This window comes from Labeo rohita, chromosome 15, assembly GCF_022985175.1.
Source record: "Labeo rohita strain BAU-BD-2019 chromosome 15, IGBB_LRoh.1.0, whole genome shotgun sequence".
In the NCBI taxonomy this organism is placed as follows: Eukaryota; Metazoa; Chordata; class Actinopteri; order Cypriniformes; family Cyprinidae; genus Labeo; species Labeo rohita.
This window is the reverse complement of record NC_066883.1, coordinates 30,120,126-30,143,532: the sequence shown is the minus strand read 5'-3', so window position 1 is coordinate 30,143,532 and position 23,407 is coordinate 30,120,126. Positions and strand designations below refer to the sequence as shown.

At 34.2% G+C, this 23,407-nt stretch overlaps 3 protein-coding genes across 6 annotated transcripts in view; 2 read left to right on the top strand and 1 right to left on the bottom strand.

The window, feature by feature from the left end:
* Positions 1-7,991, top strand: part of agfg1a (ArfGAP with FG repeats 1a) — a 30,776-nt gene extending 22,785 nt beyond the window's left edge. Inside the window, 7 exon segments of the mRNA XM_051129035.1 lie at positions 1,434-1,637; positions 1,961-2,120; positions 2,206-2,285; positions 2,380-2,490; positions 5,746-5,895; positions 6,051-6,136; positions 7,176-7,991. Of these exon segments, the coding sequence (XP_050984992.1) occupies positions 1,434-1,637; positions 1,961-2,120; positions 2,206-2,285; positions 2,380-2,490; positions 5,746-5,895; positions 6,051-6,136; positions 7,176-7,235 (851 nt within the window). The 3' untranslated portion in view covers positions 7,236-7,991.
* An 8-nt stretch (positions 7,992-7,999) lies between these two features.
* Positions 8,000-20,685, bottom strand: slc19a3a (solute carrier family 19 member 3a). Of its 3 annotated transcripts, XM_051129036.1 has the most exons (7): positions 20,384-20,685; positions 18,985-19,139; positions 13,347-13,953; positions 11,173-11,385; positions 10,787-10,979; positions 8,304-8,445; positions 8,000-8,183 (listed from the first exon to the last, which is right to left on the bottom strand). In XM_051129036.1, exons 2-7 carry the CDS (start codon positions 19,135-19,137, stop codon positions 8,016-8,018), a joined length of 1,476 nt encoding a protein of 491 aa, XP_050984993.1. In that variant the 5' UTR covers positions 19,138-19,139; positions 20,384-20,685; the 3' UTR covers positions 8,000-8,015. The 3 variants fall into 3 exon arrangements, with proteins under 3 accessions (XP_050984993.1, XP_050984994.1, XP_050984996.1); XM_051129037.1 differs by lacking the exon at positions 20,384-20,685 and having other exon boundaries at positions 18,985-19,323; XM_051129039.1 differs by lacking the exons at positions 18,985-19,139; positions 20,384-20,685 and adding an exon at positions 18,037-18,172.
* A 43-nt stretch (positions 20,686-20,728) lies between these two features.
* On the top strand, positions 20,729-22,131 carry bloc1s3 (biogenesis of lysosomal organelles complex-1, subunit 3). Of its 2 annotated transcripts, none has more exons than XM_051129040.1 (2): positions 20,729-20,857; positions 21,201-22,126. In XM_051129040.1, exon 2 carries the CDS (start codon positions 21,211-21,213, stop codon positions 21,805-21,807), a length of 597 nt encoding a protein of 198 aa, XP_050984997.1. In that variant the 5' UTR covers positions 20,729-20,857; positions 21,201-21,210; the 3' UTR covers positions 21,808-22,126. The 2 variants fall into 2 exon arrangements, with proteins under 2 accessions (XP_050984997.1, XP_050984998.1); XM_051129041.1 differs by lacking the exon at positions 20,729-20,857 and adding an exon at positions 20,881-21,023 and having other exon boundaries at positions 21,201-22,131.
* The last annotated feature ends 1,276 nt before the right edge of the window (positions 22,132-23,407 follow it).

Genomic DNA, 23,407 nt, shown 5'->3' with positions numbered 1-23,407 from the left:
TACAGATAATTTGCTCACCCCCTTGTCATCCTGTTCGTATCTTTCTTTCTTCAGTCGGTAAGAAATTGTTTATTGAGGAAAACATTTCAGGAATGTTCTCCGTATAGTGGATTTCAATGGTGCCCCCAAGTTTGAGCTTCCAAAATGCAGTTTAAATGCAGCTTCAAATGGCTCTGAACGGTCCCAGCCAAGGAAGAAGGATCTAGCAAAATGATCTAGCGAAATTATTGGCCAGTTTCAAAACAAATTGATGATTTATGTACTTTTTCACCTCGTCTTGTCTCGTCTCTGTGACATGCATGCGTAATCCAGGTCAATACAGTAAGGGTATGTCGATAAACCTCACACAGAGCTAGACAGGAAGAGCGTTTGAGGTTAAAAAGTATAGAAATTGTCAATTTGTTTTGAAAATAATGGGTCTTTTCATTAGATAAGACCCTTCTTCAAGAAACAAAATAATCTTTCTGATGCCAAATTTAATTTGCTTATTTCTCTATATTTCTGATTTCTATTACTTTGACCTTTTTCTGTTCTGCTTTTCTTAACATTCCTGTGCTGTCATTCACTCATTTCCTGTGCGTACGTCAGTATACAACAGTCTCCCATTTAGTCGCAGTGTGGGCGAGTTTACCTCATCGCTGCCTCCACTGGCCATGAACAGTAAGTCACAGCTTGTGTGCCTGTCTGTGTCTTTCATACACCCGCTAACCCCCCAATTAATTTCCTGTTGGAAGTGGCTTTCCTACTTGTGACACTTTCATGCGGTGGTGTAAAATCCGATTTTCCTTATATAGCTCCTCAGGAATTCTCCTGGGATGTCTTCTCACTGATTTGAAGGACGCTCTTTGTCAATGTTCCCTCTAAGCTACACGCGTCTGATGTTGTTCCTGTGCAGACGGAAAAAACTAACTGAGCGTTTTGGGTCACATTGAGCTGTACTGTGAATATAACACATTATTCTTGGATGAAGGGAAAACTTTCTTGACAAAAGAAGTATATTTTGTTAAACGATAAAAACGCTGTATAATTCGACAATATTTTTGTATTTTTATTATAAAATAATATGCATTTTATGTATCTTATAGATTTATATATTTTAAAAATAGTAAAAAAAATTGTGTAATTGAAAAATATAAACGCTATATATAGAGTGTTTGTTTTTCAATTATACAATTTTTTTATTTTTTTTTTTACTATTTTTATATATATATATATATATATATATATATATATATATATATATATATATATATAATAATTAATTAATTAATATATAATAATTATTCTTAATTATTAAAACAAAAAGTATTAAAACAAAATATAATAAATAGCCTCACATTCTCCACAACAACAACAGCTGGAGGGAAAATTGTGCTTTAATAATTTCTCTCCTGCTGTCACAAATTTGCTCATCCTTTCTCTTCTTTTCACAGGTAGCTCATCAGGACCAGCTAATGCCAACTTTGCGAACTTCGACAACTTCCCCAAGTCGTGCAGTGCTGATTTCGCCTCATTTAGCTCCGGCCAGAGTAACTCAGTTGGAGAGAGGCATAAAGCAGATACAGTCAGTGTCCCTGCGGACCGATACGCGGCCCTTGCCGACCTCGACAACATGTTTGGTACCAAACCTGAGCAAGGTACATCTAGGAATTAAACCGTTTTTGAGTATTGACTCATTTTTCTGTCGAGTAATTGGATAATTATCATTAATTTTCTTGTAGTATAAAAATAGAATTCTCAGTGTGAATTCTCAATAGCATTATGCTTTGGTTTATAAATGGGTTTAATATGTGGAATGTGCCACATCCATTATTTTGGCGATTACTTGATATGGGCAAAATGCAATCAAGTACTCAAATTGAATCGAGGAGTCGTGACAGACCTACTACAAATCTTTTCAAAATCTTTATTAATACTATAAAAATGGCTAAAAATAACCACTTTCTGTATGTCTCCACAGGCACAAGCTCAGCCCCTCCTTCAGCAGGTGTGGGTCCTCCACCTCCACAGGCGGCTCTTTTGGGCGGCGATCGCTACGCTGCTCTAGCTGAGCTAGACACTGTCTTTAGCTCCTCAGTGCCAAACGTGAGCGGCTACAACACTGCCACCACAGCACAAGGGTGAGACTATGAAGAGACGTGGATTTTTACCTCTCAATGTCTTTTTCTCAGTTATGTTAAGCTCACCTTCCACTCTCACATTCAGGTCTATGTTTGGATCCACTACGGCTGTTCCTCCAGTTCCAGCACAACAGGGTTTACCCAGCATGCCTCAGGGTTTTGGAGGTCAATGTCTTTAAGATCTATTTGAGATATCCATTGTTCATTCTTCATCATATCTCTTATACCTCACTTTTGTTATTTTTTCTTTTTAAACCAGGGCCTTCGACAAATCCATTCGTCGCTCCCGGGGCTGCACAGGCCGCTGCCACTAACCCATTCCAGACCAATGGAAGAGCACCGGTACCAGGAGTGGGTGTGGCCACAGCAGGTAAGGGCGGAGCTTAGGTGCTTAAAAGTCTAAATGAGTCAATCGATCAAACCCAGGATAGAATCTTCACAGCAGGATTTGTACTCGGTTTCAAAAGAGCTTAAGCAGCTCTTGTTTTGTGTCTCATTATTTATTTAACACACCAGAGGGCTTTGTGAAGAGTTTTAAGTGGGTCAGATACCCCCAGTATCCATGCTAGGAGCTAACAGCTTGAGATCGCTTTTACACACGCGAGATACAAAGGCGCCGCAGAGGAGCTGCAGAGATTTGTGGGTCTCTACATCCCCGTGGCGGATAAATGTTGTGTGTTCGTGTTCCAGAGAGAGAATGAAAAAAGGCAGGAAGGGGAGGCATCCTTGGTTAAATGTGAATGAGAAGCAGATTTTTTTGTCCCATGAAATTTATATATAGGCCAAAAGTGAGAGTAAAGAGACTGATGGTTTTGTCTGGTTGTGTTCTTGACATGCTGATCAGACATGGTAGGACCCCTGCTGGGTCAGGTTTACCCTGCAGCCCACTTCGGTATGTCTGTTTCTCTCTTTCTCTCATTTTCTCCCTATTCTCTCTTCCTTTTCTGGGGCTTGGCCTTGACTGTAGACTAGTTGGCTTTTGTAAACTACGCTGACCACAATTCTGTGGTCATTCTGACCTTTTGACCCCATTAAAGAAAGGTGTGCTTGTGTTGTCTTTCATCTGAGGTGGATGAAACACAGATAAAGTATTGATATCCCATGTTCACATCAGTGGTCTCCAGCCTTTACAGAAAATTCACCAAATGCATATATTATTATTAGATGCAAAATATCAAGCCAAGTGGAATGTGCAAATAAGTAATGCTAGAGCTCTTCCACTTGTTTTGATGTTTTGTTATGTAAACCTACCATTCAGATATTTGGGGTTGGTAAGATTTTTATGTTTTTGGAAGAAGTATCTTATGCTCAGCAAGTGTATTTGATCAGAAATGCAGTAAAAACTGAAATTTTGTTAAATATTATTAGAATTTAAAGAGAAGTTCACTTCAAGAACACCCCCTTGTCATACAAGATACTCATGTCTTTCTTTCTTCCGTCATAAAGAAATTGTTTTTTAAGGAAAACATTTCAGGGTTTTTCTTCATGGACTTCAATGGTGCCCCGAGTTTGAACTTCCAAAATGAAGTTTAAATGCGGCTTTAAACGATACCAAATGCGGATTTAAACATTTTTTTTTTTATTAAAATAACCAATCGTTTCACTAGACAAGACACTTCTTCCTCGGCTGGGATTATTTACAAACATTTGAAGCTGCAGTTAAACTGCATTTTGGAAGTTCAAACTCAGGGTACCATATCAGTCCATTATATGGAGAAAAAAATCCTGAAATGTTTTCCTCAAAAAACACAATTTCTTTTTACGACTGAAGAAAGAAAGACATGAACATCTTGGATGACAAGGGGGTGAGTATCTGTAAATTTTTTTGTTCTGGAAGTGATTTTCTCCTTTCAATGTACTGTTTTATGTTTTAATATGTTTTAAAATATACTATATTCCTGTGGAGTAATGATGCTGAAAATTCAGGTTTGCCATCAGTCTTCAGTGTCACATGATCCTTCAGAAATCATTCAAACCCGTTGATTTAGAGCATCATATTTCTTCTACTTATTATTGTTGAAAACAGGTGTGCTCCTTAATGGTTGTGAGGAAATCGTGATGCATTTCTCTTTTTCCAAAAAAAAAAAAAAAAAAAAAAAAAAAAAAAAACTTACTGACCCCAAACTTTTGAACAGTTGTTATACACTACAGTACATATATACACTACCAGTCAAAAGTTTTTTTAAAGACGTCTCTTCTGCTCACCAAGTCTGCATTTACTGGATCCAAAGCACAGCAAAAAAACGTAAAATTTTGAAATGTTTTTACTATTTAAAATAACTGTTAAAATGTAATTTATTCCTGTGATTTCAAAGCTGAATTTTTAGCGTCATTACTCCAGTTATTCTTAATCTAATATTCTGATTTGCTGCTCAAAAACATTTATTATTATTTTTATCATGATGTTGAAAACAGCTGTGTAGAAGTTTCTTCAGGTTTCTTTTTAAATGGTATATTGTATAATGTTACAAAAGCTTTTTATTTCAGATAAAGGCTGATCTTTGGATCTTTCTATTCATCAAAGAATCCTGACAAAATGTACTCAACTGTTTTAAATACTGATAATAGTAATAAATGTTTCTTGAACAGCAAATCAGCATATTAGAATGATTTCTGAAGGATCATGTGACACTGAAGACTGGAGTAATGATGCGGAAAATGTAGCTTTGATCACAGGTTTTGCTTTGATATTTTAAAATATATTCAAATAGAAAGCAATTATTTTAAATAGTAAAAATATTTCACAGTATTACTACTTTTGCTGTATTTTGGATCAAATAAATGCAGTCTTCTTTAAAAAAAACATTAATAATCCTACTGTTCAAAAACTTTTGACTGGTAGTGTATATATACATTACGTGTGTGTGTGTGTGTGCGTGTGTGTATATATAATATATATATATATATATATATATATATATATGTGTATGTATATACTCTTAGACTCTCAAATGTTGACTTCTGTTAGTAATATTGGAAACTGTTGGGTCTTTGTTCTGTATTGTCTTTTCTGCTTTTTTGCTGTGAAGCTTTTGTCATGTTTTGTCATCTGCTCTGTAGATTGCCACAGATTTGTGTACTTGGGATAAAAATAGCCCTTCTTTAAAGTCAACATGACCCTTTTTCTTAAGCTTGTTGTGATGATTTGTCAGTGCATGTTGCTTGAAGTTTGTCTTCTAAATTAAAGAGGTAGTTCAATCAAAAATGGCGACCCAAAAATGACCCTGCATAGACAGCAACACAACTACAGTCTTTAAGCTCTTAGATTTCATCAGAAATATTTTAATTTGTGTTGTGAAGATGAATGAAGGTCTTACAGGTTTGGAACGACACGAGGGTAAGTAATTAATGACAGAATTTTCATTTTTTGATGAACTATCCCTTTAAAAATTACATTTGTTTTGCTTCTTAAATAACCTTACTGTAAGGAGTGGAGTGTTGAAATCTTAAATCTTACATTAAGTTGACTCGGGTAGTTCAGCTGTTGTTCAAAGACTGTTTCAAGTAAAGCTGAACTGCAAACATGTCGGTGCATCGCACAGTTCGGCTAAAGTAAACTGTGGTAAAGTTCACGTGTATGTATGTCAAACTGAGATGTTAAAGCAGAGCTCTTTGTGTCCCACAGCCTCTTTCGGTCCACCTTCCATGAGCATGCCGGCTGGGTTTGGAAACGCTGCCGCATACAACCTTCCCACCAGCTTCAGTGGAAACTTCCAGCAAGCGTTTCCCGGACAGCAGTTTGCCCACCAGCACGCGTTTCCCCAACAACCCAATGGTAGGGGCTGAAAAAGACTTGTTGCAGTGACTGTAATGCTGTTACATTAATAGTTTACAATTTGTTCCACTGACATGCAGCATTAGAATGTTTCAGTTGTACTTAAGCGAAAAAGATTGTTTTACATCATCGCTTTTCATTTTTTGTGTTCTCAGGAGGTTTTGCTGCATTCGGTCAGGGTAAAGTCGCTCCGTTTGGACAGAACATGGTGGCACCTGGAGTAACCAACAATCCCTTCCTGGTGTGTTAATGATTTCGATACCTTTTTTCCAAATTAATTTATTCTATTCTATTATAATTATAATTACATATTTTGTAAATTCTACATGTTATTCCAAATATTTATTTGAGACTTGAGATGTTTATTTGATTTCTATGTAATTTTTTATATATATATATATATATATATATATATATATATATATATATATATATATATATATATATATGTATATATGTATATATGTATGTGTGTATATGTGTGTGTGTATATATATATATATATATATATATATATATATATATATATATAAATTACATTTAAGATTATATTCTTATTTTGTTTTACAAAATAATTTAATTACAAATCTGTAATTAATTTCTAATTATTATTAATTCTAATTAATATATTATATTATGTCTTTTATAAACTTCATTGTATTACAAATGTTAATTTTGAGTCATTTATTTTTATTCATGTATTTTTCAAAAGTTAAAGTTTTCTCTGAAAGTTCAAATGTATTATTAATTTATAATTAACAATTATGAATTGTAATTAGTATATTATATTTGTATAATGTCTACATTATATTCCAAAGGTAATGGAAGTCTCTTATATTTATTTTTCACAAAATACTTTAAATTAAATCTGTTATTAATTTATAATTTTATATTATATATTATAATTAATATATTATATATTTTTTAGAAAGTCTACATTATATTCCAAATGTTAATGCAAGTCCCTATTTTATTTTTCATGAAATAATTTAAATCTGTTATTAATTTATAATTATAAAATTGAAAATTAAATTGTCTTATTTTTATTCATGTATTTTACAGTTAAAATTTTTATCTTGAAGTTAAAATTGATCATTAATTTATAATTAACAATTACAAATTGTAATTAATATATTATGTTTTTTGAGACTACATTACTACATTATATTCCATTATAAAAATAATAAAATATAATTGTATATAATTTAAAAAGAAATTATTTGTATTTTTTGTTTTGTACTGCTTGTCATCACATTTATCTTTTTTCTTTTCTCTTTCAGGCGGGGGCACCAGCAGCACAGTTTCCTGCAGGAGGTTCCTCCACAAACCCCTTCTTATAGCGCGCCTTCGTCCTCCGCTCCACCGGTGGGCGACCTGCGACTTGTTCGCACCTCTTGCACTGTTTTGTTTCTCAAGTAGCTTTAAAAAAAAAACATCAATTTCTTAAAGAAATTTTTTTATTGAATTTCAAGAGCAAAGACTGAAAAAAGCAGCAAAGGAATATATACATGATTCTCTCTATGGCAACATCCATAGCCACAGAAAACAAAACATGTTGCAGGGTTGTCTGGAAAAAAAGGAGTTGTTTTTTTTTTTTTTTTTATACCCGTTCTCTGTGAAATGGCCTAACCTGGAAATCATCTGCAAGACGTGGTGGATTACTAAGTTATTGCAAATCTCCTGTTCATGCTAATGCTGCAATTCTGTATATAATTCTTTCATAGAAATTGCTAAATTTTAGGTCTTTGTGCATATCAGTATTTGTATCTTTAACACACATACACACGTACAACCATGCTGCATATACGGCGTTGACGTCCGCCATGCTGTGAATAACATTAAGCAAGAATGTGGAATCCCTTTTTGACATCATAGTGTCGCCTTTTTGTGCTTTTGGAGTTTCTGAGACTGAGGCAAAAACTTTTTTTCCGTTATGAGGAGTTAAAACTTACAAGACTCTTTTTGAACTCCTCCTGCACTCATGAGACTCTGACTCAAGACCACTTATGTTACAGAAATCTAAGTTAATGTGTGTATATATATATATAAATAAATACATATACAATATATATTAAAATGAATTTTACCTAAATCAAGTGTGCTTAAACTGTTCCTTGTGTTCAGAACTTTGTTCCAATGATGATTTGAGCATCATCTTCCACCTTAAACGTTTCTTCTGGATTCTCTCTCTGTGTTTCCTTCTCAGGTTTTCGGCACATTGTGGTATGCAAACCACTCAAGAAGAAAATGAGTGCGATAATAGAAAAATACGTCCCGTAGATGGTAAACTAGAAGATGAGTAACACAAGAACAGTCTAAATACATGTTCTGGATCCAATACAAATTTAGCATCTGTCATGCTGAATATGACCACAGAAAATAATATGGAGAGTGTCAGGTAACCTCACCTGTGTGACAATATCCAGCCCGAGCCCACTGCTGTCCACCACGACTGAGGTGATGATTGTTTGGAGGACCAGCGCACAGAAGGTGTTGGCTCCGAACACAAGGGCGTAGCGCTCCATGTTCAACCCAGCTGCTATCTGGTACCTATGAAACAAGGGCATGGATGTACTCATGCATTCATTGGCCTAGACAAGTTACTGTAATTAATAAAAAATATCCACTTTATTCTTCAACGCAAAAGTAAGCTTCATTAGCTGCTACTGGGAAATAATGAGAACAAACAACACGCAGTAAACGAGAAAACCATTTGCACGACAAACCAGTGTTCATAATTAGGATAATCCATTAAAACTAGATGAGTAAAGTTCGCAGATGAACTTTGAAGTTGGCTTGATAAAGCCTTGTCTGAAAGTTTGAAATAACTGAAAAGCATAAAGTTTGAGTTTAATCGTTAAAGTTTGGGACAGAGTGGCAACATGTTTCTAAACCATGATTTCACATGAAATGGCATGTTGTCAGCATGATTTAATGGGAATTAATGTCGCTAGTTCGATTTAACATGAATTAGCATTTCATTAGCAAGTTACTAGCATGTTTCTAACATGATTAGCGTGTTACTAGCATGTATTAACATGATTAACAAGTTATTCGCATGTTGTTAGCCTGATTAGCAATTAAGTTACTTTCATGATTAGCATGGTACTAGCATGTACTAACATGATTAACAAGTTACTAGCATGTTTCTAGCATAGTTATCCTGTTATTAGCATGTTGTTAGCATTACTGGCAAGTTACTAGCATGGTTATCAAGTTACTGACAATGTTATTAGCATGTACTAGCATAATTAACAAGTTACTAGCATGTTGCTAGCATGATTAGAATGTTAACGTTTGTAACATGATTAACACGTTACTAGCATGTTAGCATGATTAGCAAGTTAATAACATATTGCTAGCATGTTTCTAGCACGATTAGCATGTTATTAACATCATGATTAGCAAGATACTAGCATGATTTTGCATGATTAACATATTACTAGCATGGTTAACGTTATTAGCAGGTACTAGCATGAAACAAGTTACTAGCATGTTGTTAGCATGTTTAACAAGTTACTAACATGTTGCTAGCATGTTTCTAATACGGTACACATGTTATTAGCATGTTGTTATCATGATTAACAAGTTACTAACATGTTAACATGTTTCTAGCATGATTAGCATGTTGTTAGCATGATTAGCAAGTTAATTACATATTGCTAGCATGTTTATAGCATGATTCTGCATGATTAACATGTTGCTAGCATGGATGTTATTAGCATGTACTAACATGGTTAACAATGTTGCTAGCATGTTTCTAATATGATATGCATGCTATTAGCATGTTATCATGATTGGCAAGTTACTAGCATGATTCTAGCATGATTAACACATTACTAACATGTTGTTAACATGTTTCTAGCACAATTAGCATGTTGTTAGCATGATTAACAAGTCACTACCATGTTGCTAGCATGTTTCTGGCATAAGTAGCATATTAGAATGTTGTTAGCATGATTAGCATGCTACTAGTTTATCAAACAGCTAAAACCAGCCTAGGCTGGTTGGCTGGTCTTACCTGGTTTAAGCTGGAAGTAGCTGGTTTGAGCTGGTCTCCAGCTCAAACCAGCTACTTCCAGCTTAAACCAGGTAAGACCAGCCAGGCTGGTTTTAGCAGTTTTTTTCAGCAGGAATTTGTTAAGCTTTGCTATAGCAATAAACAGCTTAAATGCTCCATAAGTCTCATTGTATAAAAGTTTTCACCCCCTCAATGAAAGCCTATGGGATTTTTGGTGGTTTTGATAGTCTGGTTAATAAAAACCATAAGTCCGACCAGTTAGAAAAGATACAGCAACCCGAGTCAGACTAGTCTGAAGGTCTGACCTGAGTTTGGCGGTTGTAGCTTTAAAAGGAGAAGATACAGTTTAAAATGTAGTCTCAGAGCAAGAAGAAGTTTAAATAGGATTTCAGTACGCTGACTTTCTCAAGCCAACTTAATAATATGATAAAACACAAATTTGCAATATCAAGCAGCAAAACGAGCCGTTTTGTACAGCTAAAATTAGCTGGACGCGGATAAGACCAGAAGCCACACCCATAAAATTTCCAAATGGCTGTGCCCACTCTTAACGAAACAAAAAGGTGAATTGAATCTACTGTATATAAACTTTGTCACGTTTTGCTTTGTCATCTTTCACTTTAAACAAACAGACCTGCCTAGAATTTGTCTGTCAGCATTAAAATCTTTCCCAATGCACCAATTAAGGTGAAACAGCAAGTGGTCAGATAAGATAACTTTCGCACTTTCCTAAACATTTATCACATAGTTAGGCTATTCGTTTGCAGCAAGCTATAGATTATATTCAGCAAATTCAGTTCATGATAACATTTAACTTAATTACAAATAAGCACAAACATCATCCGAGTGCGTACTTTGAACAGCACTTACATGGCGATGGTGATGAGCAGCATGTACAGGCTCTTGAAGATGATGTAGCCACAGTAGCAGACCCAGATGTTGGCGCTGAAGACCATTGCGAAGAGAGCGCCGCCCTCCAGGGCTGAGAGCGTGCCCAGAGTCACCTCACCCCAGCGAGACCAGTCTGCAGAGGAAAAACCGATCCCGTACGCCGCCGCGGCCCCTGCGGGTCAGTCAGAAACACAGTAAAATACTAAAGGCCCGTTCACACTAAGGACGATAGAAATAACAGATATACATTTTAAAATTACAGTCCACACAGTTATAACTATAACGGCACAGAGAAACAATATTGTTGGCTTGCTTCCACACTGAAGAGTAAGGTGGATCCCGGGCTAAGTGTCCTTTTTACTTACCAAACAGGTTTGAGAGGGCCTCCACTCCTCCATTGTAGACCGTGAAGTTACTAGACGGCTCCACGTGCTCCCACAGAGACTGGACGTAGTTCACTGTCTGGTTGTAGCCGCAGGTAGCCAGCGCCCACCACGCTGACCAGATAAGCAGCGTACGTGAGGAGAAACACTGCAGGAAATCCCTCCACAGCCGGAGCAGTACATCACCGCAGCCACCTGGGATATTATGATGCCAACAAAATTGCATTACATTTAGATCTTCTAGACTGAGCTGGTTAATATTTTATTTACACTACCAAAGATTTTTAATGTTTTAAAGAAGTCTGTTCTGCTCACCAAGCCTGCATTTATTTGATCCCAAGTGGAGCAAAAGCAGTACAATTCTGAAATATTTTTACTATTGAAAGTAACTGCTTTCTATTTGAATATATTTTAAAATGCAATTTATTTCTGTGATCAAAGCTAAATTTTCAGCATCATTACTCCAGTCTTCAGTGTCACATGATCCTTCAGAAATCATTCTAATATGCTGATTTGCTGGTCATGAAACATTTGTTTACTATTATCAGTATTTATGATCATATTATCAGTATTTAAAACAGCTGAGTACATTATTTCAAAATTCTTTGGTAAATAAGAAAGATCCAAAGATCAGCATTTATCTAAAATAAAAAAAACTTTGCTGATGTATTTTATGGCGTAGAATAAAACCTAAAAATATCTTGTGCGATAGAGCTGGAAATGCAAAAATGCTACTTTTTTAAAAAAAGGATTTAACTAATGTGGCAGATTTGACTCTTCGTAATTGCAAGAAAAAATAAAAATTAAAAAATTATCAACATTTAAAACAGTTCTTTCAGGATTCTTTGATGAATATAAAGATCCAAAGATCAGCATTTCTCTGAAATAAAAAGATTTTCTAACATTATACCCCTAAGGGGTGGCGAACGTCGGTCCTGGAGAGCCGCAGCCCTGCATGCTTTTGCTTCAGCCCTAATCGAACGCACCTGAACAAGATAATCAAGGTCTGAAGGGTTACTAGAAAGCAACAGGTAGGTGAGTTTAAATTAGGGTTGGAGCTGAACTCTGCAGGGCTGCGGCTCTCCAGGACCAAAGTTCGCCACCCCTGCACCACTGAAAAGCTTGGAGTCAGTGTGATTATTTTTTTTTATTTATTGGGGGGAGAAAGAAATTATAGAAATTAATACTTTTATTTAGCATGGATGCTTTAAATTGATCAAAAGTGACGATAAAGATGTTTATAATGTTACAAAAGATTTTCTTCTGAACTTTCTATTCATCAAAGAAACTTAAAAAAATTCTACTCAGCTGTTTTGAGCAGCAAATCAGAATATTACAATGATTTCTGAAGGATCATGTGACTGGATTAATGTTAAAAATTCAACTTTGAAATAAATTACAAGTTAAATATATTCAGATAGAAAGCAGTTATTTGAAATAGTAAAAATATTTCATAATTTTACTGTTTTTGCTGTACTTTGGATCAAATAAATGCAGGCTTTCTGAGCAAAATGTAACTCTCCCAAAATTTTGTAGTGTAATTTATGACAACATTTGTTGGTTTAGTTAGTTCAATATTTACAGAGCTATCAAATATTACAGTTTTTTTTTTTACAACTTGACCTTGTAATTTTTAATCAAAATATCTTGATATTTCAGTAAAATGAGATTTTTTCCATTATTTAGAACACTTAAACCCTAAACTTTTCTCATAATCGATTGTAAGCTCACATTCAAATTAATCAACAACCAGAAATGATCCCTCACTACTTCCATTTCATTGCAGCTTCAAACATGGAAGAGAATTAGCATTTTAGCTATGAATGTACTTTTGGATTTCCTGTGGGTTTTATGTTTTAAAGTCTTAGAGAGGGTGTAAACATAGAATGGGTAGATGCATTTTCCTCTTTCATCCACTGACAACCTCTGCAGTCCTGTTTAGCAACTTTTTTTAAATCACACAAGTAGGGCATTGCTGATGTATTTTATGGCGTAGAATACAACCTAAAAATATCTTGTGTTAACCACAGATTTTATTTCAGGCATTTAACCAGAAACCCAGTCAAAAAAAAAATTGACTTTGGGACGATAGAGCTGGAAATGCAACTTTTTAAAAATATTTAACTAATATGGCAGATTTGACTCATTATTCCTACCTGTCTTTGAGCTACTATTATCACAATCACTGGAATCTTCCTGCATTTGCTGCTGCGGTTTGGATCCATCCAACTCTGCGCCATCTTTTTGGCCATTACTCTGAACATCCTCCTCTGTGCCAGCATGTCCTTCACCATCACTAGCACTCCTCTTTTTGTGAAAGAACATACTTGTTTTGGGCATTGGGAGAAGAACAGAAGTGCTCAAAGCAATACCGGTGAGAACCAGTGTAAACACTAGAATGTGGTTATAGGACATCAGTTCCAAAGATACTAGGATCTGGCCCAACACTGAACCAGTGAGGTAGCCCAACAGTTGGGCGGTCCGGCAATATGAGGTGGCTTTCAGGTAGTGCTTCAAATCCACAATACTATATAGATAGGTGAAGTAAGCAACGTCGCATGACGTCACCACTCCATATGTAAACTGCACGGCCTGCATTTCTGGTACGCCATTACACCACAGCAACATCGCCGTGGTGATAAACAGGGCTACACACTGGAAGACCACGATGGGTTTATAACGCAGCCAATCAGTAAGGAGGAAGACAGGAACCAGCACTGTCAGATACGAATACGTCCACACCGGAAATATCTGACTGGTTACCTTGAGGGGGAAAAAAGAGGTATTTATCACCAACAACAAACTAGATTTATTGTGCAAATCTAAATCAGTAACTATCCACCTTTTTCTTTAACGCGGAAGTAAGGCTATGGATGAGACTTCTGGTTCATTGACCGTTATAGGGAAATAACGAGAGGAATAAAAACGTGCAGTAAATGGTAAACTGTTTGCATTACAAACCAGTGGGTTCATACTAAAGATAATACATTAAAATAATATGGTAAAACACACACATTTGCAATATCAAGCAGCAAAGCAAGCTGTTTTGTAAATAGCTGGGCGCGGATGAGACCGGAAGCCAGACCCATAAAATTTACAAATGGCTGCGCCCTCTCGTGTGGGACAAAAAGAGCACTTGAATAATGCACAAAAAACTTCATGTAGCCTATCATGACTTAAAATATTATCCACCGATAACACCGTGTCTACGCCGGACGCGAGCGGCAAGGCACGGCGAGACAAAATACAGTAGAACCCATTATAATCAGTGATGCTGTCTACACTGGACGTGGCACGGTGTGAGTAAATCCGCTAAATATGCAGCGGGCAGTGTTGGGAAGGTTACTTTGGAAATGTAATAAGTAGTGTAACTTTTCAATTACTTTATTAAAGTAATGTAACTTATTACTTTTAATTACTTTTTGATTACTTTTCTAAATTTCTAATTTTTTCAACTGTTAATCATTTTGAAACATTCAAACCAGGCAGAGTCAGCCTTACAGTAGCGTTCAACACTGATTACTGTCAGACTTTCAAAATCCTTTATCACTTGAATTGAAGATTATAATAAGTAAGGGATGTACGTCTTTATTTTGCGATAACAACTGCTGAATGTACATTATCCCTCTTATTACACAGCTGCTTGATAGATTATTAGATGTTTTGTGTCAAAATTATTAGACACGAAACACTGATCTGAGTTGAAATATTTGAACGCAAAGCTTCCATGAAGAAATCAGTTGCTAGCAAACGGCAAGTTCAAACTAGACATTTTAGGGATACAGTGCAGTCATACCAGTTTTCTTACACAACATTTCACCACAAAAATAACTAAGTAGTAGTACTAGTTTGTTAGTTATCTTATAATCCATTACAATGTACAAAAAAAAAAAAAAATGGCAGCAGCTGCGTTTGTATGAAACAATAGAGCAAGTCCACGATACCAGGATGACAGAATTAAGAAATTGTACACATAATATTGAATTAAGCTTTAATATTTTATTAGCTAACAAAACACAAAGCTTCTGCCAAGAAAAATTATCAAGCATATAGCACTGATTTTTTTTTTTTACTTATATTTTTGGGCTTTTTATGCCTTTTATTGTGATAAAACAGTAGAGACATGACAGGAAAGAGCTGGGAGGAGAGAGGGGAGCGGGATCGGCAAAGGATCTCGAGACGGGAATCGAACTCGGCTCACCGTGAGCGCAGTTGTGCTATATGTCATAACAAGATCATAATATAAATAAGATCATAACAAGAAATAGCTATGATACTGGGTTTGAAATCAAGTGTTTGCATATTTATGACAGAAAACACTAGCATCTAACAATGCCTTGGAAAAAACTATCTTAAAAAATAAAGTTTATGCATAAACCCAAATAGGAAATAAAACAGTTATCGAATAAGCATGTGTCCTGTTCTGTGTCCTAAACTCCTGAAACATTGGTGTCTCAGTTTAGAGCAGTCAATGCAATTTAAAAGAAGTCAATTAAATCTGTAAGTGGGGGTGGGTGTGTGAAAAAAATCTGATGTAATCCCCTTTGTAATCACTGGCATTTTTCAAAAGTAACTGTAATTTCATTACATATTTTTTCTCAGTAACTGTAACTAATTACAATTACATTTATTTTGTAATTAAATTACGTAATTCCGTTACATGTAACTAGCTACTCCCCAACACTGGCCGCGGGTCATTGCTATGATTGACAGTAATAACCGAACCAAACATCTGACAAGCCGGTGTCAAAAACAGAGCTGTGCATTAAATGATTGAGACTAAATTCAGAGTAACAAAACTACAGCAGTAACAAGTTTGTGTTGGTTGAACATAGGCTATTTAATAGCTTTTACAGTTCATGATAAAACTTACAAGATAGTTAATAAATTAAATCTAAAATATTTCAAATTCATATTGAGTTATATTGAATGCATTATTTAATTCTTATAGCATTCATATTTAACTTATTTCATTTGTAGTGAACTATATATAAGTATTTAAATAATTCACCCTTATAGGCTGTTTGTGTTTGAACTTAATTATTTATTTATTTTAATGACTTTCTGCACTTTCTATACTATATACTTCAGTGCGGTAAAAGTACTTTTAAATTTGTTATATTAGTAATTTTATAATAAATCGAAAAGCAAGATTTGAAAAAACTAGGTAGTTGAAATGGCAGGTGCAGCCAATGAGTGATCCTCTGCTGTCATCTGGTTAAGGGTAATTTCATGTCATTTTCATCTTAAAAAGTCGTTTTTTCATTTTTTCATGTCGTGTTTATGAATGAAAAGTGAATCTTTGAAGTGAATTTTACTGCAAATACTACGAATATTATTAAGATGTCGTTGATGAGAAGCATCTAGCTTGCTAACGTTAGATTAAACAGTTGTGACAGCGTTTAGCTGTCAGCATGTAAATGTACAACTACATGTCTAGGTACTCTCCTGGGATTACCAGACTCTGCATTTAAATTGTATGTTGTTAAAAAATCTGAAACTGAATGTTCATCCCGCTATCATTATTTACGATGATGCAATTATAATTTTTCTCAGTTTCTGATAAGAATGAGGCAGGGGAGCAGTCGCAATAGTCTCCACTTATATATGGCACATATAAAATGAGCTACACCGGAAATTTATGAGCTGGCTTATCATTATGCGGAACTTCTAAAAAACACTCTGCGTCTGAAAGCCTAGTCGGCTGACTTGCCATTTCTCAATATGTGTTCTTGTCTGTACTTGTGTTCTTGTGGACTTGTGAAACGTCAAGTACTGTTCCAACTTAAAGTTCACACCTAGCCAAGTACAGTTCAAATCCCAGGATGTGTTCTTGCTCCCCCCCTTTTATCAAGGATGCATCAAGAGGAGACTTGTGCGAACTTGAGGCAGCCATATATCCCAGAATGCATTTCGCACCAATCAGCGAGCGTTAATGGCGGAGGAGAAAACCTGCATCATTTTTTAAAAATGTTACCGTTATTGTGTCATGAAATGTTTTTCGGTATTTCAGGCGAGAATGTAGTTGTTTAAAACTCAAATCTGTGGTTTATTTATAAAGACAGCGCCTATTTGAAAATTTGAGACAGAGGTGGTTGATATCATATTTCATCTTGTAAATACATACAGTAAAGGCGAGCGGGAACTCGTACTCCTGAGTCAAATTGCGAAGTCCGAACTACCAAAGACGCAAGTCCGAACTTTGCGTACTTGGTATTGAGAAACGATTTAATAATACATAAAGACCATTTTATAAAATGTATAGTATTTTATAAAAAATGTTAAAAGGGATCAAATTAGTAAATAAAAATAATATTTACAATATACTACCAATAATAACGAAACAGCCACTAATAATAATGACCTGTTCTGCAATAGTACTTGCATCAGTGCTTTTATTTCTTAAGCAAAAAATGCCATTATCTGCCGTCTTTTCTGACGCACAGACCTTCAGTGACAATGACACTGAGGTCTTTATGTATTATTAAATCATTTATACATAACTGTTTTAGATCGTTTTTCTACAAAATGTACAACTTAACCGTTAGGTAACCTAGCAACGACTCTACGTTACTCTGCCTCTGAAGTCTGTCCGAAACTGTTTCTAGAGTTGCCTTCGCAAGTGGCAGCAAGTCAGCTGACTATGCTTTGGGACGCAGCCACTATTACTACTCATAAAGTACATCATGGTCAATATCCCATCTATTATATAATGTAACAAGTTTAATTTCACCAGAATATCTTTATTTATATAGCCTATATGACGCTCACGCACAGTTTGTGAGAAATCGAAGGCAGCGAAGGATACATCTATGCTGCCTTCAATATTCGATCAAAAGAAAGTACCTCCGGAGACAGGAAGTGAAGCAGAATTTGTATTCGGACGTTCTTTGATGCTTTCCTGTCTTGGAATGCTGCATTTTAGAGCTTTCGAACGCAGCCATGGTCAACTGCTGCCGCGTTCTATTTATGACGTGCTCACACAAAGTTCAAATGATTTGCAACGGTCGCTTTGTCGCGTCCAGTGTAGACAATGCTTTGTTTTTGATTTTTTTTTTTTTTTTTTTTTTTTTTGCGTAATTATTTTTTAACTTATTTTATGTCTTTTTTATTACACAAATCAGAATGACAGTCATTGATTTATGCAAAAAACTGCATGTAGCCTATAAGTATTTAAGAACTAGAAAATAGTCTACACAATATATCAAATACAAAATAATTAGAAAAATTTAAGATAATTGCACAGTGATTTTACTAGTCAATTTGTCAAATACAGATTTTTAAACATTTCTATTCACAGCATATTTTAAACAGTATTGACATTTTATATTTCACAAATCGAATTTAGAATCACAATAATTGACAGTTATAAAAGGTTATGCTTTCGCTGGAATAAATTTAGTACAATTAAATGGATAGTGCACTCAAAAATTAAAATTATGTCATGTAATTCTGTCATTTTCTAAATCTGCATGAATTTTTTTCTTCTGTGGAACATAAAAGATGTTCCACATCTTTTACTTTCCTTGGCATAACAATAACAGAAGAAAAAAATTCATGCAGATTTAGAAAATGACAGAATTACATGACATAATTTTAATTTTTGAGTTAAATGTTATGCCAAGGAAAGTTCGACAGGTTTGGAACAACATAAGCATGAGTAAATGATGCGTGCACTATCCCTTTAAGATCTCCTCAAATTATATGGCATTTGGTTTCTATGAAGTCATGCAGTTCGATTCTGAATCCAAAAACATTATGTTAATAATTAAACGTTTTAAAAGTTCACCATACCTGCTCCATGGTTAGGTTCTTGTCAGGTCCAGTTAGGAACGGAATGAGAAATGGTTCTAAAGGCTTTACTGTGCTGCAGAACCCGTAGATACATAACAGAGAGGTGGGATACTTCCAGTCCCTCATCCACCGCTTCAGAGTCTCCATCTTCATAGCTGATTCAGTAGGTTGGATAATACAATAAATGTACTACACACTATTTACCTTCTGCAGGTGTGTGAGATCTGTTTTCATATCAAAATACTGTTCCCTTGAGATAAAAACCACTCACTCTGAGGGCGAGAGTGTGTCTGCATGTGCTGTAAATAAGCAACCAGCGAGCAAAGTTCTGCTTAGATTATTGTGATCACACCTTCATTCTGAGCAATAAGGGAGAGTGGGGACAAAAGTACTATTTTTCAGAAAAACATCATTTAAAAAGATAAAGTTGTAGACTAGACAGAGATATATTTTTGCTACGGCCTATAACTCAGAAGTGTGGTCTATTAATACCAGGTGGTATTTTGTAAAAATGTAGAAAGACTTCAGTATAATTTCAGTTTGAACATTGCTATTTTACCCTGTTGGTTGGGACGAAAGTAACACAGAGGTGGGTCAAAAGTAACACAACAATACAAGCTAGATTTTTGTGTTACTCTTGTTTTTATTAAATATACATGATTGTGACATTGTTAATATGTAACTGCAAACATATTTTGTCCTTAATCTTTGCAAAAAATTGTGTGTACAAACTTGAATTGTTTAAATTATTTATTTATTTAACTTATTTTTATAACAGAATGAATAATATGAAAATTAAATTAAATTAGCATAATATAAATTCTCAGCATAATTTAACAATAGGCCTATTCATAAACTCAAAATGTGCATAAAACATCTGATAACACTGCAAATTCATAGGTGGAGGTGGAAAAGCTAAGGTATGGCTAAAACCTAATGATGACTAAGGTAAATGTGATGTAGCAACTGAGACTATTATTCCTGACAGATAGGCTTATGTCCAGAAACGCCCACTCATGAACATGTGAATCAGTCTTTCTTTCTGACCCTCACTCTAGGCATATTCTTTTGGTATAATACAACATAAACATGTATGATAAATGTTTTAATAAATGATGCAAGACACAGAAAGTCACCAAATTAGCATGCTGCTGGACAAAAGAAACATATGTTGTCACTGTAGGGGGACAAAAGTAATAAGTGTTACTTTCGTCCCGACAGGAACTTCGGACATTTAAATCCGATTTACTTTTATACTGAAAAACTCTGAAAAGCCAAACTTCAGGATGTATTACAGCACTAAATAACATGTAGACTGATCATTACTGTGACACATGAAACAAGAAACACAACACAACTAATCTGAAAAAAAAAATTACCACTTCCATAATTTACTTACTGTTTTCGAAAACTGCTTTCCGGACCTATCCGTGGGAAACAATGACAAAATCACGTGATATTTCTCAGCTCCATCAAAGTGTTGCGTGCTGAATGTGGTCCCCGCTCTCCCCTACTGTTATTCACCGGATAACCAGAATTTATTTATTTAATGCTGTCCATTGTTTTTTCACTAATTAATGTGTGTAAGATTCACTGCTTTGACAAACTTTTACTTGTCTTCACGTTTTATTAATACTTTGCAATCTTCTGATTTTGGAGTGGCGGAGGTTATAATACTTTTTAGAATATTCTATTATTTATTTTGTTATGCTTTATTTTATCCGCACGAATTCGTTAGGACTTTTATTTTGCATTCGGGCATGCTTCTGCACACGTCTTTTATTTTGAATTACGTATTTCTAATGCTTCCTGTTTTAAACGTTTTCTCGTGACAAATCCTATGACACTTGGTTGTGGATAAAAACACCAGCAGGTTAGCAAAACCGCACACATTTGACTTTAAATGCTTTATTAAAGCATATACTTTGCGAAGTTATTATCAAAATAGACGCGCCAAAGGATATTGTGGCATAAAATGTTACAACAAAACGTAAATACGTCGTGTGTTCACTAATAAATAGCTTTCGTGCACATTTAAGGTACTATTATGTTATTTCTTGACGTACTTGTGTAAATGTGATGAAAATAGTATCATTTATTGTAATGGAACACATCAAAAAACGATGGTGTTACCGTCTGACGTCATCACTATACCATGGTAAAGTACTTTTTGTAAGGCTTCTTAAGTAAACAGCTCATTTAAATGTATTTTCCAGGTGTGCTATCATGGCAAGCAACAAATTCCAGATCGTGGTTCAGGGAGAAGCTTCTGAAACTGACTCGGAAGATGAAATGTACATCACCTCTGCTCCTCCTGTCCATCCATCATCATCATCATCATCATCAGGGATGAAGGTGGCAGGAGAGGCATCCGAGACGGACAGCGAGGATGAGGAGGAGCGAGCTCGCAGACTAGCCTCTGAAAGCCATCAACAGATGCTCCGCAAAGACCTTCCTCCTCTCATCGTGATCAGAAACACACCTGCGACTGCGTCTGGACAGGAGGAGCTATCGTCGCCTGTGTCCAGACCTGACTCAGGTAGGTTTAACACGTTACTCCAGCAGAAACTGCAGGAGAGCAATGCGCGGTTGTGCGCGGACGTCAGTCAAAGCCTGAAACAGGTGTATCAGAACGCTGCCAAGGATGTAAGACAGGCCACGGCTCATCTCAACAACTCTCAGACTGGCATCATCAACGCGTCCCACAGCATTAGACTCATACTGGAGGACCTGAAGTCAGTGTCTGAGAAGATCGACATCATTACGAGCTGTCATCTGCTGCCGGACATCACCATGCCAAACCCACTGTCTGAACAATCCTAATCAAATGTTTGAGAGCACAACTGCCAGGCTGCTGTATAGTATGCGATGTATATTAAATGACAAATGTTGATAAATAAGGGCCTGCTGTTGAGCCGTTGAAGGTCCAGTATTAGCCACAGCTTGAATACATTTTTATGAGTCTGATTTGTGCTACAAATCAATAGTATTTGACCAAGATGCTGAATATTATAAGTGGATCCCCAAATTAATAACATTAAAATTATTTTGGGGTGATATGCTGAATGCGCTAATGAGACAATAAATTAAGTTAAAAAAAATTCTAAACTTGCCCACTGTTTAAACAAAATTTCCCCTTTTCCTTGTCTTTCTTTCTTTCTTTCTTTCTTTCTTTTTAACAGTAGTTAATATAATACATTTTTTATAATATTAATATTATTATTGAAATAATAAGGTCATCAAAGTATGTATATACTATATGTAAAAAATATATATATTCTATAAAATTATGCAAAGTAATCTATTAATGTAATCTATTACATTATTATTAATTAATATTCTATATTTATTCCCACAATTGTTTAAAAAAAGTCCTGAGGTTAATGTAATAATCATATTTTAATATTTTTTTATATTTTTCTTATTTATTATTGAAATAATATAATACTAAATACCTAAGATTAAAAGGGGCATGTGGCATATACATGTTTATTAAATAAAAAATATTGAAATAATATACTAATTTATTACTATAAGTGTAAATATATGTAAGTAATTAGTAAATATAATTAATAATGAATAATAATACATATTTAATTTATATATAATAATCATATTTTACTATTTATTTTTACTATTTTTCTTATTTCTTATTGAAATAATACTAAATACTTAAGATTAAAAGGGGCATGTGGCATATATATATATATATATATGTATGTATATATATATATATATATATAGTTTATTAAAAATTATTGAAATAATATACTAAATGATTACTATAAATTATATATATATAATTAATAATAAATAATAATACACATTTAATTTATATATACATATATTTATATATATATTAAAGTAATAAAGTTTATTATATTATTATTATATAATTATTTATTAATTAATTTTTTTAAATATTTTGAATATTGTTCTTTTTTATTATTAAAATAAAATATATCTGTCTATATATCTATCTCTATATATAAATTAAATATGTATTATTAATTAATTATATTTACTAATTAATTTATATTTTTATATTTTAGTTATTTTTTTAAATTATTCTTATTATTTATTATTGGAATAATCTATATTTATATCATCTGTCTATATATATATATATATATATATATATTCTAAGAATATACTAAATTATTAATTATAAATATTAATTTATAATACATATTTACATATTTTATTATTATTAAATATTATAGTAAATAATGTAAAGATTTATTATCATTATTAATTATATTTACTAATTAAACATATTGAACAGATATATATATATATATATATATATATATATATATATATAGTATTTTACAACACTATAGATTTTAAAGCCTTTTAGCCATAAATTTGTCACAAAAAAGCAACCAGATAATCTGCAAAAAAAAAAAAAAAAAAGTCACTC

What these genes read in the sequence shown, in the direction of transcription:
- slc19a3a (XM_051129036.1), bottom strand. Translation starts at nt 19,137, where the DNA reads ATGAAGATGGAGACTCTGAAGCGGTGGATGAGGGACTGGAAGTATCCC. An exon ending in GGCCCTCTCAAACCTGTTTG is followed by an intron (nt 10,980 to 11,172) that starts GTAAGTAAAAAG and finishes ACTGACCCGCAG; the next exon opens with GGGCCGCGGCGGCGTACGGG. An exon ending in GGCTGGATATTGTCACACAG is followed by an intron (nt 8,184 to 8,303) that starts GTGAGGTTACCT and finishes CTCATCTTCTAG; the next exon opens with TTTACCATCTACGGGACGTA.
- bloc1s3 (XM_051129041.1), top strand. Translation starts at nt 21,211, where the DNA reads ATGGCAAGCAACAAATTCCAGATCGTGGTTCAGGGAGAAGCTTCTGAA.